This window comes from Mastigoproctus giganteus, chromosome 10 (assembly GCF_048544385.1).
Source record: "Mastigoproctus giganteus isolate SK-2022 chromosome 10, ASM4854438v1, whole genome shotgun sequence".
NCBI lineage: Eukaryota > Metazoa > Arthropoda > Arachnida > Uropygi > Thelyphonidae > Mastigoproctus > Mastigoproctus giganteus.
In genome coordinates this window covers 150,828,561-150,844,829 of record NC_143584.1, presented here as the reverse complement: position 1 = coordinate 150,844,829, position 16,269 = coordinate 150,828,561, and the positions used below count along the sequence as shown (strand labels likewise).

At 38.3% G+C, this 16,269-nt stretch overlaps 1 protein-coding gene across 1 annotated transcript in view; it reads right to left on the bottom strand.

The window, feature by feature from the left end:
- Positions 1-1,155: 1,155 nt before the first annotated feature.
- LOC150079378 (lysozyme 2-like) overlaps positions 1,156-16,269 on the bottom strand; it is a 15,494-nt gene continuing 380 nt past the window's right edge. The window contains exons 2-4 of the mRNA XM_090383616.1: positions 12,045-12,112; positions 10,153-10,297; positions 1,156-1,371 (exon numbers count right to left, since the gene is read on the bottom strand). Of these exons, the coding sequence (XP_090239742.1) occupies positions 1,163-1,371; positions 10,153-10,297; positions 12,045-12,112 (422 nt within the window). The 3' untranslated portion in view covers positions 1,156-1,162. The remainder of the gene's footprint in view (positions 1,372-10,152; positions 10,298-12,044; positions 12,113-16,269) is intronic.

Here is a 16,269-nt window from a genome sequence, read left to right as displayed (position 1 = left end):
CAAGTTTCAAGGGGGTAAAAACATTGCTGTCCATCCCTGAGGCCGATTAACTCAACCACGAAGTGAAAAAAACTCGTAAAAGTTCCTTCCGTCATTGACGGGATTAGAACTTTGCTCTTTCTACTGGATGTGGGGAGGAAGGACAGTGATTATAAACAGACGTCCCTTTTATAATTATATAAAGGAAACAAATTTAAATTGAAAAAAGATGGTTGCAAGATAAATTGTGAAACTTTGCTTCCAGTTAGAAAGTTGTATGCATGTTAAATGCCAAATCAACTAAGGCTTGAGGTTACAGTATATTGTGTCCGTAATTGCATCTATTCTTAGGTCGGCGTGTTGTTTGCTGGACGAAAAATCAATCGTCCCGTGTGACCAATAACTTAGTCATCTTTTGAAAAAAGACGATAGAAATTCCTCGCATCGTTGACGCAATTTGCACTGAAAAATTTCCACCCGCTATGGGAGGAAAGTGATTATAAGCACTGTGTTATCCGCAAGGACCAGTTAGAGAATAATTTATGTAATGGACCTCCGTAGCTGAGTGGTCGGGAGTGCAGTAGCACACGCTCTTTGAGTAGACCGGGGTTCAAACCTCGACTGCTAAATACGGTCAATCTGCCAACCCACACTGGACCAGCGTGGCATTTTCCATTTTCCTTAGCATGAATTGTTGAGGAGGCTTCCATCCTGCAGTGGGTTGATAATGGCTGCAGCTTACCTTTTTATGTAATGAACTTCCATATGGTGTTTTGGAAGTGTTGGACAAACGATGTTGGTGGGGATATTCGTTTTTGTGGCTGATACTCTAAAAGCTTGCTTGCTTACTTGCATCATTTGAGACTACTGATATTTTTGCATCTCTGCTATTCAGGTGTTACCAATTCCTGTAAAAACAATCTGTCCTTTTATATAAATACTTTCAAATAAATACTGACACACTAAACAGAAAAGGGCAAAATTTTTCTCAGACCATGCTGAGAAAAAATTCTAGTCCGTTATGTTTAGTATTAGTATTTATTTGAAACATTGAAGGAAAAGAAGTATATTGTCAGTACATAGAATAATAATAAATAATGTTCTTATGCATTCATATCTTTATTTTATGAAATCATTGAATTATCCAAATTTTCTAAAAAAATACATGTATAGGCAGCGCATACTAGTATTTATAGCAGCCCACAAAGATATTCCAGAAATCGTCAGACAAGAAATCTGTTTCGTTGCATTTCTTGGGTCCAGCTTTGTGGATTCTTGCGTAGTCATAGCAGTCAATAATTCCATTATTATCACAGTCCCGACCAAAGTTAATCATGTGACCTCTGATAGTCTGTTCTGCACATTCCATATTTGTTACGCATTCTTCAAAATCTGCAACAAAAGAAAAATTGAAATGTTAAATGTGTATTTATGACATAGAATGAAAAGCTTCACAAGTCGTGAACTTTATTAAGTTAACTTACAACCCTAAATGCTGTTAGTATAGTTAAGTTCCCATCTATTTCACCGGAAAATGCTTTATTTACTCTTTGCCAATTCTTTAAAGATTCTGTCTGTGTGCAACTGGCTCTACTTGAGCCGATAGCCAAAGAAACGCCATTCTGCAGTAAAGGTATAACAAAATTACAGTGTGAAAATTTTCAGCCTCTCGCAGATTGCAGATAATCTGCGAGATTCTCTCTCTCTCTCTCTCTCTCTCTCTCTCTCTCTCGAAATATGCAAAAACAGTTTTAACAAACATAAAATAGCTTCAAAATTAACGAAATCGTCCAACATCGCACTCTGTACCTTTCCCCTGTCAAATTTATTGAACTGAAGACATCTATGTTGTTTAATGGTATATACTAATACCTCTTTTTAGTTTTATGGCCTTGAGGAGTGGCCGCTCTGAGTTATATTGCTATAATCCTTATTATGCAGTAGCACGTTTGAACCCTACTATATTACTGGCGGCCAGGCGCTTCTGTGAAAGACAACTTGTTTGCAAGCTGTCTTTAGCCCTTAGATGTACATTTTTGTAGTTAGTTTCGATTTGTAAGATCTGGTGGTAGGTTATGGTTAAAGTTCCGTTTTGGTCTTGTGAAAACTCGTGAAATGGAGCGAAAATGCCCAGCGTGCGTTAATTCGCCAAACAGTTTTTGCTATGATTGTGGACAATTTACAGTGAAGTTGCACAGTCAATCAATCACAGACATGGTGAACAAGCTTATTATTTTTTATTTTGGTTGTCGCCTGGGTGATCAGGATAAAAGGTGGACACTGCATATGTGCAGTATAACGTGCTATGTAAATCTGACTGAATGGATGAAGGGGAACAATTCTAAAATACCTTTTGCTGTTCCGATGATCTGGCGAGAGCCAACAAGTAACCTCGAAGATTGTTATTTCTGCCTCACAAATACTAAGGGGTTTTCAAGAAAAAATAGAGTTAAAATAAAATACCCCAACCTTCCGTCCGCAATGAGACCAGTGCCACACACTCTGGAACTTCCTATTCCTCCACCTAGTTGTGAAGAAATCACTATTCCGGAAAAGAGCAATGACACTAGAGTCCATACCTGTTCCCTCAACGTCTGCCAATCCTAGTTACAATCCTGAAAATGACAAAACCCCACACTTAATTGAGCAAAGTGAACTTAATGATTTGGTTAGGGATTTAAATCTTTCAAGGCAACAGGCTAGACTATTGGGATCTCGGTTGCAACAGTGGAATTTTCTGGCAAAAACCACGAGTATTTCTGATCCTAGAAACCGAAATGAAAAGTTTGCGGGTTATTATCAAATGGAAGGTACTCTTTGTGTATGTAGATGTAAACGGATTGATGGATGAACTAGGGTTTGAACACAATCCTGAAGAACGGAGATTATTCATCGATTCTTCTAAACTCAATTTAAAAGCAGTTTTGCTACACAATGGTAATATCAGATCGTCGATCTCAGTGGCTCAATTCAGTGGCTATGAAAGAAACCTATGATAGCATGTCATTTCTATTAAATACCTTAAAGTATAAGAAATATTGTTGGAAAATCTGTAGTGATTTAAAAGATCGCTTTGTTGCTTGTAAAACAAGGTGGTTTTACTGAGTATTGTTGTTTCTTGTGTTTATGGGATAGTCGAGCAGTAGAATATCATTATATTGTGAAGGAATGGCCTATCAGATGCAGAATACGTTCCCGGAAACAACATCAAATACTCATCTTTAGTGAAACCTGAAATGCTGCTTCTCCCGCCTTTGCACATTAAATTGGGTTCATGAAAAATTTTATAGAAGCTCTAGACAAAAATAGTGAAGGTTTCGAGTACTTAAAAAGCAAATTTACAAAAATTAGTGATGCAAAGTTAAAGGAGGGTATATTCGTAGGCCCACAAATTAGACGGCTTTTAAAAGATGAAATCCTTTAGTTTCAAATGATGAAATCTTTGAAACTAAACTTAACGCCACTGAATTGGCTGAGTGGAAAACCTTCGGAGCTGTTGTTATCGGGTTTTTAGGGAATGAAAAAGTAGAGAACTATAAAGAGTTGATAGAAGAATTGTTGCATTCGCATAACTATCAAAAGTTAGGATGCCGAAATGTCGTTGAAGATGCACTTCCTACATTCGCACCTGGACTTCTTTCCAGACAACTTGGGATCTGTCTGTGAAGAGCAAGAGGAGGGAGGAAGATTCCACCAAGATATCTACGCTCTGGTAACAGAGGTATCAAGGACGATGGGATCCAGCAATGATAGGTGACTATTGCTAGTTTCTGATAAGGAGGACTATTCTGCTCATAAGAGACAAAAATAACCATAAGTAGTACGATTTCCTATTTTTACCATCAATTTTGTGGGTTAATTGCTTACTAAATCCAAACAGGTGCTTATAAAGTTTAAATATGTTGTTTTTTTATCCAGAAATAAATATATATGTTATTTTAAGCAAAAAGAAAATACCATTCTGGTTGAATTGGAATATTTACTAGTCATCATTTCTATTTCAAGCAATCAGTTTACAAGAAAAGTAGTCAAGTACATTTAGATAAATAAAAATTCACAATTTTTGGAAAAAAAGGAGCACGGAGCCATAACATGAAAACGTGACGTGCTACGAACTTTCTACTGTCATTTTCGTTTTCAGCATATGCGATTTAGTCAAAATCAGTTGATTTTGTTCGTGTTGTCGAAAAAAAGTAATTGTTGGCTAGTGTAATTGAAAATTGCCTTCAAATAAATTTTTTTGTATTTTGTTTTCATTCATTCAGAATGTTTTAATATGTTAAAAATTAATTTTTGAAATTCTGAATGCAGTAAACTCTCGATCTAATGGACGAAAAAAGTAATTGGCAGCAGAGTGTATTCAAGGTGCCCAAGAAATAGAGGAAACCGGGAACTCATGAGTCACGAGCAAGTGTCCAGGTCAGTTTATGCATAAACTGGCTATCATATCGTTAAGTGCTTGTCTGTGTCCTGTTTTTTTTTATTATAGCCTCATTTATAGTGTATCTTCATGGTGGCTTCTAAGAGATAACTGGTGAAAAGAGAAAATGTGCGCATTTGAGTGTTGCACAGAAATTAAAGCTCTCAGAGAAATTAGACTCTAGTGTGTCTCTTTCCCGGCTGTGTGAGGAATATAGAGTGAAAAAACGAACTGTATCAGATATTGGAAAAACTAAGGTTAACTGAAAGAACTACATGCAATTTCTTCTGCTATTCTTTACGCCCACAGCAAAAGTAACTTTGCTTTCACAACGAGTTGTACTGATACCATACTACTTTCAAATATATGAAATCTCCATGAAATTTCCCATTTATTAAAAGACTACAGGTAGTCTAAAAGCAAGTAATGCTTGAATTACGAACAAATACAATTCCAAGCTTCGTGTCATTAATGCAGTGCTCACAGTAGAAAAAATAAACATTGCTTTCATAACGAGTTGCATTGGAATTGTATTATTTCAAATAATAGAACACGGTTGGGTTGCTCCAATATTTTACGCATATTCGTTATTATCGAAAGGAACCTCAGAGGTGCGGCGCCGACGCCGCAGGATTAAGGAATTTTCGCCGTTTTATACTGTTGATGGGAGCGTTTCTATAGTTGGCAGTAGAAAGCATGTGGAAGTAGCAACCAGTATTCAACTCCAAGATGCCGTTAAGTGGTTTTGCACAACGGCGCTCAACTGGTGTAGGTATACATAGTGTTGAAGTTAGTTCAACTGGGAATACTATTTCAGACTCCGACGGTTCACAGGTGTCTGATTTTCGACTTCATAGCTCTGACTGAATCTAGGCATTAGTTACGATGTCTAGATTCAGAGTCCTCTACTGACTGTGTACTATGTATTAACCAATAAAGTCACTCTGTATATGTTTGTATTAGAAACACCGATATAACTATTTCTGTGTTTGTGATACAGACATATAGAAAGTAATTGTTTAAGTTGTCAGTTTATGTTGGGTAAAATTAAAGTGACCAGATCCTTAGTATTTCAGTGCGGTAAATGGGGGTGGATTTACATCCCCCTAGAAACAATATACACATATATATTTTTTAATTAATTTTTTTATTTATAAAAAATATTCACATACAAAATATAAATTAAATACATATACTGTAGTTCTTTGAACTAAACTTATAAAAAAAAATATCACACTTCTTAAGAAAAACAAAAGAAAAAAACGAAATATTGCCTATATATTATTTTTTTTTTTACAAAAAGGCTGAAATTCAGTATAGGTACCCCTCGTGTTACGCTACATGACGAACAGAAAGTTGCGCGAAGGACATGAACCGAGAAAATTAGTGGTTACTAGAAGGGGTAAAAAAAAAACTTATTAGAGGGGGCATGTTTTTAATCGACTTTCATTTTTGTTTAGTGAAAAAAAGGTTGTTATTAGCATTAGCATTAGAATTAGTAGGAGCATATAATGCAAGAAAGCAAGCTTATGCGGCATCAGCCAAAAAAAAAAAAAAAAAAAAACCCACTCCCATTTCACCCCTCCTTCGGTCCAAGTACCTGTCCAGCTCAACCTTAAATTTATTTAGGCTATCAACTTCCACAACAAAGGATGGAAGTCTGTTCCACCAACCAACCAACCACCCGCTGGCTAAAGGCAAACTTCCGCTCATCTATTCTACATCTGTCTTTCCTCAATTTGAATTTATGCCCTCTCAAATGATTATTCTGAGCAAGAGGAAGAATTCATCATCATTGATCATGCTCAAACCAATCAAGGCTTTATACACCTCCATCAGATCACCTCGCAGTTGCCTAGTCTCCAGACACTGTAATTTGCAAAATTTAAGCCTTTCTTCGTAAGAGCAACCCTTTGTTGCATTCACTAATCTTGTTGCCCTTCTCTGTACTCGTTCCAGCAGCTCTACATCCTTATTGAAATGAGGCCTCCAGACCTGTATATAGTACTCAAGGTGTGGCCTGACCATGGCCTTATACAAGGGAATAATCACCTCCTTATCCCTGTTAGAACAATTCCTGTATATCATTGACAACACACCATGAACTACTCTTGCAGCCCGTCTGCACTGCTCAGAGAACTTCATATCTGCCTGCACAATCACCCCCAGGTCCTTTTCCTTCTCTACCACTGTCAGTGTAGTACCACAGAGTTGATACGTTGCTCTGGGGTTACTGTTTCCCATATGTAGTACTTTACATTTGTCAATGTTAAACTTTATTTGCCACCTCTCAGCCCATCTGCTCAACCTTTCCAGACCCTGTTGCAGCAAAATAGCGTCAGTAGTGTCCTTAACAACCCTGCAACCTTTCTGTTGTCTGAAAACTTGGACATTAAGCTTGATATACCATCATCAATATAATTTATAAATACAGAAAACAACAATGGACCCAACACTGAACCCTGAGTAACTCCACTAATAACATTAGTCCACGAAGAGCAGTGTCCATTGATCACCACTCTCTGTCTTCTCCCCCTCAACCATCCCTTTATCCATAGCAGCAATTTGCCTCCAATGCCACACTGCTCCAATTTGTGCAGCCGTCTTCCATGTGCAACAGTATCAAAAACCTTTCTAAGATCCAAATATATAATATCAAAGTTATTCCCTGCATCCAGTTCTTTTTTGACTGCATCATAGTATCCAATCAAATTGGTCAGGCAAGACTTTCACTTAACAAAACCATGCTATGTCTGAGCTATAACTGAAGTTTTGTCTAAATGATCCTGCAGTGCTTCTTTAACTAGTGCCTCCATTAATTTTCCTGGAACAAAAGTTAAACTCACAGGTCTATAATTACTTGTGTCAGCCTTTGATCCTCCTTTGTGAATTGGAGTCACATTTGCACATCTCCAGTCTATGGGTACCTCCCCTGAGTCTAAAGAAGTTCTCATAATTATGGTTAAGGGATCGCTTACTTCCTTTACTGCCTCCTTTAATATAACTGGATAGATCCCATCCACCCCGGGTGCCTTTTTTTTTATGTTTATCCTCAATTTCTCCTCCACTTTCCTCTCAGTTATTACAAAATCATCTAGCTCACTGCCAGAGTTTACTTCACCTCTGGCATTCCCCTTCCTGAATAATTCCTCATGTGCGAATGTAGATGCAAAATACTCATTTAGTTTGTTAGCTACCTGAGCAGGATCCTCAACTGTTGAACCATCAATATCCAGTGGACCAATCTGATTCATCCCTTTCCTTCTCAGAGTTTACATAGGTAAAGAACTCTTTTCTGTTTTTCTTTGCATCCTTTGCCAAGGATTTCTCATAATATGCCTTTGCCTGCCTAATCTCCTTTGCGATTTGGTTACAAACCAGCTTATATCTATCATAGGCTTCCATGTCACCCATTAATTTACATGTATCCCATGCATTTTTCGTTTCTGCCATATGTCTCATTAGTTCATCTGACATCCATTTAGGCCTAAACCTTGAACAATATTTCTTAGTTGGTCTGTAAAGCCTAGTAGCTTCCAAGAGAAGTTCTTAGAATGCTTCCCATTTGAATTTGCTGTTGGTAACATCATCAGTTGGTCCCACTGTATAGAATTTAAATAATGTCTCAGACCATCGTAGTCGCCTTTAAGAAAGCAAAAATCCTTCCCTTTACCCTTGATGGTAGTTACCTTTTTGAGTAAATCCCACTTCAGCACACTGTGATCACTGCCACCTAGTGGTTCCTTTATCTGCAGATTCTTAATGCATGAAGGATCACTACTGATAATCAGATCAAGAGTATTACTCCCTCTAGTTGCCTCCTGAACATGCTGATGTAGAAAACAATCATAAAATAAATCCACAAAAGCCTTGCTAGTGTGTAAGTGACCAACACACAAATTCCAATCAATATCTGGGAAATTAAAATCCCCCATTATAAGACTCTCTGATTTACTGGCGCACTCTATTTCTCTGTACAGTTTCGTATTATACTCATCAGAGTCATTAGGCCTATAGCACACTCCTACTCCCAATTTTGATCTCCCAATGTTTATGTCACACCAAACTGACTCGACACTGCACTGTCCAGCGATGTCGACTGGCTTCACTTCCTTGGATTTTATGTGTTTCTTAACTAATAGCATAACCCCTCCTCCCTTCGTATCCTGTCTATCCTTTCTGTAGACGTTGTACTCTCCAAATTCCAGTTCTGCATTTCTTATATCTGTGTGACACCACGTCTCTGATATCCCAACAATATCTGCCTTTAATGTTTTGAGCAATACCTCTAATTCATCAAATTTATTTACCAAATTCCTAGCATTGCTGTACACGCAAGTATACAGCAATAACAAATACATGCACCTGTTCCTGTTCTTAGCTCCTCTAACAAAACCCGTGTGTTTACCTGTACCGCAATGACTCCCAGCAGTCTCTGAAATATCCTGCATCTTGTTTTCCATGCTGCTGCTCATTCCAAAGAAGCAGTGCAAGAATCACTTTCACCTCTGCTACTGTTAATCTATTAGTCCTTTTATCCCCCCAAGCTAGCAGTTTTCCGACCCACCTAACACTACCTCGATAGCATCAGCAAATATTCTTGCACCCTTTCTATTTAAGTGTATCCCATCCCTGTAGAAGCAGTCTCTCCTGTTAACAAGTACAGATCAGGCTGAAAAAATTTCTACGCCTTGAGCCTTGCACAATCTTTCCAGGGCCGAATTGAACGACAAGGCTCTCATCATATATTCCCTTCTATCGTGTCTGGGCAGAATTGCAGACACTTTCAAATTTAATCCTAATTCACGGCTTTTTTTTCAACAGTGATCTGTACTTGTTAAGTAATTCCGCCGGTCTCCTACTCTTAATATATTTAGTGCCAGCGTGTACAACTATATCACCTTTTGTGCCCTTAAAAGATGATATCCGCTCTACAACATCATCAACCTTTGCCCCTGGCAGACATTTTTTCTGTGAATTGATACTAATAATAAAAATGCATACCTCTTTTAACAATAAAAACAAGAGAATTTAATAATATAATTAAATATATTTTTCCGCTGAGTAAATTTTTCTTAATAATTCTTCATTATTTGCTATTTCTTCGTAAAACTCTTCACAAGAATTAGCAAAATTGCACTTAACTTTGTAGTATTGCTTTCAGCGTTTTAACGGTCGGTTGTGTTTTTGTTGACGTCCACAGCTTATCTACTACCGAAAAAACTCTCCTTATACCATTGGTTCCCTGCAAACGTAATGCAAATGATTTGCATTGTGTTTGACATTAAGTATGGAGGCTACATGTCCAATCCGGGACAATTTGCAATGCGGGGCAAAAGACTGAAATCCGGGACGTCTGGTCACTTTAGGTAAAATTTATCTCGGTAAAGTCTTTCGACTTAATAAACATTCGGCATTAACAGGAGGGCGCCTCCGTAGCCAGGTGGGCAGGAGCAGCTGTGCGTAGCACACGCTTCTTGATTAGACCGGGGTTCGAGCCCGTGACCACCGAATACGGAGGATGCGGAAAGGTCAGAGAATGACCACCGCATATCCCCGGAGCAATATGCCTTTTGTTGCTAATGCTCCTAAAAACCATAATAACGATAAGCATTAACAGGAACCTCTTTCACTTTATTGGTAAAATTGAGGGTTTACTATTGTGTTTTCTTGCATTATTTCTTTTCAGTTACTGTCTCATATTATGATCATAAGAGACAACATCAGAAACTAAACGATATACTGTCACCTACCATTAGGGTTATCTGGATCAGCTCCTGGGCTTCCTGCTTCTTTCCAGTAATGGAGAGATATCTGGAAAGGTCCACAGAAATAATTGTGATATCGTTGTCCAAAACTGTAACACCCCCAGTCTAAATCACATTCGGGAGAACTGGCCTGAATAAAAAACAAAATATGAAGGTATTCTAGTAATATCAAAGATATAAATTATCGTTAATTATCCATCTCTATTAAAAGCTTAATTTTGAGTCAAACATCATCAGCAGAGATTATCAATTCTTCAGAATGGCGATATTACAAGTATTTATATTGTTTTGCTCTAAGCAGTAAATTAGCAGGAGAAATGCGTGTGTTTTATGGTCGGTTTGCTTGTTTTTCAGTTTGAAAAATCCGAGTTTCCCCGGGGGGGGACCATCTATCCCCCTCAGCCGAGACAGACTAACTGGACCAAGGTGTGAAAAATGTCACTTTATAAAACCATATCTGTAGCCATTAAATACCGGCATTACAACTGAATTTGTATTGTATATAGATACTACTTATGTATATATTACAGTATTATTATTATATCGTATTTCATGATTCACTTTTTTAATTGGGTTTTAATCTGTAGATGTACTTATAGTGTAGAAAACCCTATTAAAATTCACCCATCTGGGGAGGATTCGAACCCGGGTCTATTTCACACAGTGGAGAAGAACAGCGATTGTAATCACTGTTCTACTTGCAAGCACCAGAATGGCGATTTGGCACATTAAGAGATTATTCTTAATTTGCCTGCACCTAAAAACACCAAGATTTAAATAGGAAAAGAGTTTTTGGCTCTGTATTCATAGGGTGTTTGCACGGAGTAGCACAGTGGTATCGTCACCGACCGTCCCACACCCGGTGGAAAAGGCCGGGGTTCAAATCCCGTCAATGACGCGAAGAACTTTAGTGGGCTTTTTTCACTCCGTGGCTGAGTTAGTTGGTCTCAAGCATAGATAGCAAGGTTTTTTCCCCCAGTAACTGGGATTTTTTCGTCCAGCAAAACAGACAGATCGATCAGAGAACACACGCAATTTACAGACACAATTCGCATGGATATGTGTAAGAAATTATCGGGTGACCGTAATAGTTTGCATGTATAGGGTGGTTATAAAGACCTTCCCACTTTTAAAAATTAATATCCAGAAAAGTTTAGGTCGTATTAAAAACTGGTTTTTGTATTGCAATCATCATATGTGGGATGTGTTAAACAATAAAATTAGTTAGAAACTTGACCACCAGTGGCGCACTCAGAGTGACTAATTTAGAAAAATAACATGAAAGGAAATTTCCACCAATCTTTATTGACAATCAGATCTCTGCGTGTCCACCATTATTTTCTAATAATCAAGATGGGGCACACTGTGTTCACTGCTGCTGTCGAAATTTTCGATGGAATGTTGACTACCTCTCGACGTATTGTGTCCTTCAAATCTGAAAATTTTAAAGCAAAGTCTCTGTAAACGTGGTGTTTCAGGTATCCTCATAACCACAAATCTGCTGGAGTTAGATTGGGCGATCATGCAGCTCAAGAATGTGAAAAATGGCAACTAATAATTCGCTCGCTCTTCCGTGAAGGTTTCTCGTAAGAGCTGAGGATTGCATGTTATTTTTTCTCATGTATGTTTGATTGATTTTTTATCCTAATAATAAGCAAAACAACCACAGAATACATATAATTTGGAAACCGATTTACTAACTTACTGTGACCTTGGTCTGTTTGTCCCAAATTCTAAATAAACTCGACGGCAAGAGGCGGTGGAACCAACATTACAGTGATTTGCAAATGTTTTATCTTATTTTGTGGTGTAAGGTAGTTTAATCACACGTGATCTGTGAAACTGCAATGTGTGAAACTCTGCACGTTCCTTTTTACCTGACATAAACAGTTGAAACATCGTTCATCAATTTCCTTCACAGTGAGCTCGTCAGAAAAACTTCGACCTATAAAAAAAAAATTCGTTATTTGGTTTAACGTCCAAACCGAAGCGGACATTACGATTTATAAATTTCGATATTGAATAAGCATACTATATAAAAAATTTTATTATTTAAAGAGACATTCTCATTTAAAACTCTTAATTCTTTGTTTATACTCCGGCACGACCACCATTTCGGAGGATTTTACAATAAATCGTGAATATAATTCAATAATCTTATTTAGCAATCACGGTCCACTCAAAGATCGTGTGCTGCTGCACTCTCGCTCCTGACCACTCGGGTCAAAATAGAGTTATGATGTTACCTATCATGTTGATCTTTTATTATTTATATCAAATCTGTTTAGTATTAATAATAATAATAATCATATTAGAGTTACCCAAGAACACCTTCATCCACTCTTGTGTATGAATTATGTCGCTAAATTGTTCTCTTGTTGGTTGCCTACTTTGCTGGACGAAATACCCGAGTTTCGGAGGAGGAAAAAAAAAGCATACTATCCTCATACGAGACTGACTAACTCGGTTACGGAGTGAAAAAAAGCCAATAAAAGTTCCTAGAGTCATTAACGGGATTCGAACTCCGGCCCTTTACCGCCTGGTGTGCTACCGTGAGGACAAACTACTCTGTAGTACTGTTATTAATATTAGTATAGTGCATTATCACGGCTAAATGATGGAAGGAGGCAGACTTATTCCATTTTGAACTTTACCATACTCTCCATCTCGAACACCGTCGCATGTAATTTATTCCTATGATCTGCAAAAAATTGACCGAAAGTCGACTTCGTGAGATGCCGCCTGCGTTGCTCTCCAAAATTTGTATTTTCGAACCATCGTTCTTCTCTCTTCTACCAGTGAAAATATACAATTCCTCTCTTGTTTATTTGGCTGATTCCCTTTACAGCCTTTCATAAGTCTATCAGGGCCCCTAAGATCTAGTTGCCAAGCTTTGTAGCCCCCCTTCCCTGCCTTCTAAGCCGTTTTTTATATGAATCGATTAGCACCCGTTACCAATACGGTATGCCCTTCTTGAAGGACATAGAAGCTCTATATCTTTCAAGGGTGCCCTCCAGACCCGAACACAATATTCTAAATTTAGTCTCACTATCGTCTATACAAAGTGACAATTACATTGAATTGAGAATTACGTTTACACAAGAGTGGCCACTGCAAAGGTATCATGGAGAGGACATCATGTTCCTTTCTAGCCACTTGGCTACATTGCATGGAAAAATTTCATCTATGACTGAATCCGCTGACCACTCTTAACTTCACTTACCTTAGTTTACAAATAACTCCTGGATTGTTGTTTTCGAAGTTAAAAACTTTACATTTAGAAGCATTAAAATTCGATTGCTCTTTTCCAGACCGTTTATGAAACCGATCTGTCTTTTTGAAGATAGATGGGCCTAGTTCTGTTGTTAACCACCGTTCATATCTTGAAATCATCAGCAAGTTTTACAATTTCTCCACTCCATCAATCATTAAGGAAGATGAGATTATTCAAAACTGATCTTTGAAGGCCTCCGCTTACTACACTTGTTTACCCTGAGGAATGCCCATCCCATTTATGACTAGTTATTTTTTTACAGATACATGTACATTTAGCCAGTCCTTGATTCAACGAAGGATGCTACGAATACCGTAATTCCAATTTTCTTCGGTTTATATATTAGCCTTTCACGGGGGACCCCATGAAAAACTTTACTGTAGTTATCAATAATCAAATTATTTCGTGCATCCTTATATATCTCCTGTATCTTTAACCTTTCACACTTATTTTGGGACAGAGTCCAGAAAAGTGTAGCGTCGACGTATTTGATTATCTTACGTTTACACGAGAGTGGCCACTTCATTAGTTACACCTGCGCTCAGAACAATCTGGATTCGTCCAGGAATATACATAACGCCTCTTAAGTGTGCCACAGGGGATGCTGGTCCATTTTAAATCAATTGCTTTCCAGGGTGGTTGCAAATTGAGAGTTGCTGATCTCTGCTATGAACAGCTGTTACCTCCCATCACTCATAATTCAGTTGAATTGAATTGAGAATTGAATTTGAGATCTGATAACTGGGGAGCCCATCGCAGTACGTTGAATTCTCTCATGTTCCTGGAACAAGTTCTTTATAATTCCAGCCTTGTTTGTGATTTAGCGCATTATCCTGTTTGTACGAACCCATTTATAGATAGATAAAATACAGCATGAATGGATACGCCTGGCCAGAAACATTTCCAATAACTTGGCATCCAAATGTTGCTCCGCAGTTATCAAAGAACCCAGTGAGCATTACGAAAACACTTCCCACAACATTACGCCGTTATCACCAGCCTGCATTGTTGATCACATGGCAAATTGGGTCTATGGAGTAATGTTTTGTTTCTTTTCACAATATTCTAGTCCTCCCATCATCATAAAACAGGGTATACTGGATTCGTTAGACCAGGACTACGTTCCTTTAATTGTTTACTGCTGAGTGTTGATGTTTCCGAGTGTACTGTACTGTTATCGACCTTTCTTGTGTTTTGCTGACAGGAGTGGAATGAGTTCGATGTAGACTGATACCCCACTTGCGACAGGGACAATGAATTGTGAGTTAGAAAATGCTTCTTTGGTTACCACTGTTGTATTGGGTTATTTTATTTTATGACTGGTGAAAACCTCTTATCCTCTGTTGGCTCCCTCATCAGTGAGCTGTTTCCAGCCACAGACTCGTCGTTGCCTTGCTGTTATTTGGTAATTGACCTAGACATGTAGAATGTATAGTTTCTATGTAGGGCGAACCTGAAAGTCACTTCAACTCCGCATTGTACGTTGTGATGATTACAGATCTCTGTAAAAGGCCAGAAATGTGTGTGTGTGTGTGTGTGTGATGATTACAGATCATCACGCACGTGCGTGTTTTTTTTTTTTTTCGTCACTTGGCACAGAAAGGCGATCACCTGGAAAGCCTGCCATGTGTCCACTGCCGCACGAGGAGGTGGGCCACAACTAAGCCTGAATCGTTGTGGCCCTAACAGTCCCGTACTGAATATCCAACGCGACTTTGGGATCATTAAAAAAATAATACAGTAATGAAAAAATAAGTCCTGTATCCACTGGTGGAATGCAAGGCCATGGATACCAGTTGTCTCATACCCAGGAACCCAAAAAAGAAAAAGAAAATAAAGAGGCCAGGAAACCCAAAAAAGAAAAAGAAAATAAAGGAGGCCAGGAAACCCAAAAAAGAAAAAGTAAATAAAGAGGCCAGTAAAAAAAAAAATCATTGGTGATGTGTGACTAGTAGATGCAGTCCCGTACCCAGGAGCCCCAATCTTGGCACCAGCAAAATCCCGCCTAAGTACAAGGCGAGGAAGGGAGGGAATGAGGGGGTAAGGGAGGAAAGGGGAAAGAGAATAGTTCGATGGAAATGTCCGTGTCAACATTATCATTGTGTCTGTAAATTGCGTGTGTTCTCTGGTCGATATGCCTCTTTCTGGTCGAATAACCCTCAGCTTTATCTGGAAGGGACATTGCATACCTACCCTGAGATCGACTAACCCTGCACGGAGTAGAAAAAGCTCATAAAAGTTCCTCTCCTCATTACGGGATTCGAAACGGCCTATTCCACCATTGTTGAGGCTGGTGAACAATACCACTGTGCGTACCGCGCAGTCCGACCAGGAGCAAGCAAGGCAAAAATGTCTGTCATAGGTAGCTGTAAATCCACATAGAGGTGACAATGGAATGACAATGGAAAAGGACATGTGCCGTATTTTAGTATCGCTATAAAATACACAGAGGTGAAGCTGTATGATGTGAATCAGAAATGTTGGTGTTTAGTAATCCATGCCAGAAATGAAAAATAACGTATATTAGTTTGGAGTAAACCAGCGAGAATTAGTTTCGCAGATGCATAAAATAATATTTGGGATGAATTTGTTAAGCTACCCTCTCCTTAGGAGGTTATTTCTAGTTATCTTGCTAACAGCGAATCTAAAACTCCAGCAACGATTTACTGTTTCAGAGCATTGGTATATAGTAAATGTATCTTAATTCACTATAGAATCGTAGATATGTTTTTATATAAGATATGGATCTGTTAAGTCTGACTGTTAGGGAAGCTGTATATCAGTTTGTAGGTCCGTGTGTCGGGCCTACTGAATTATCAGTAATCACA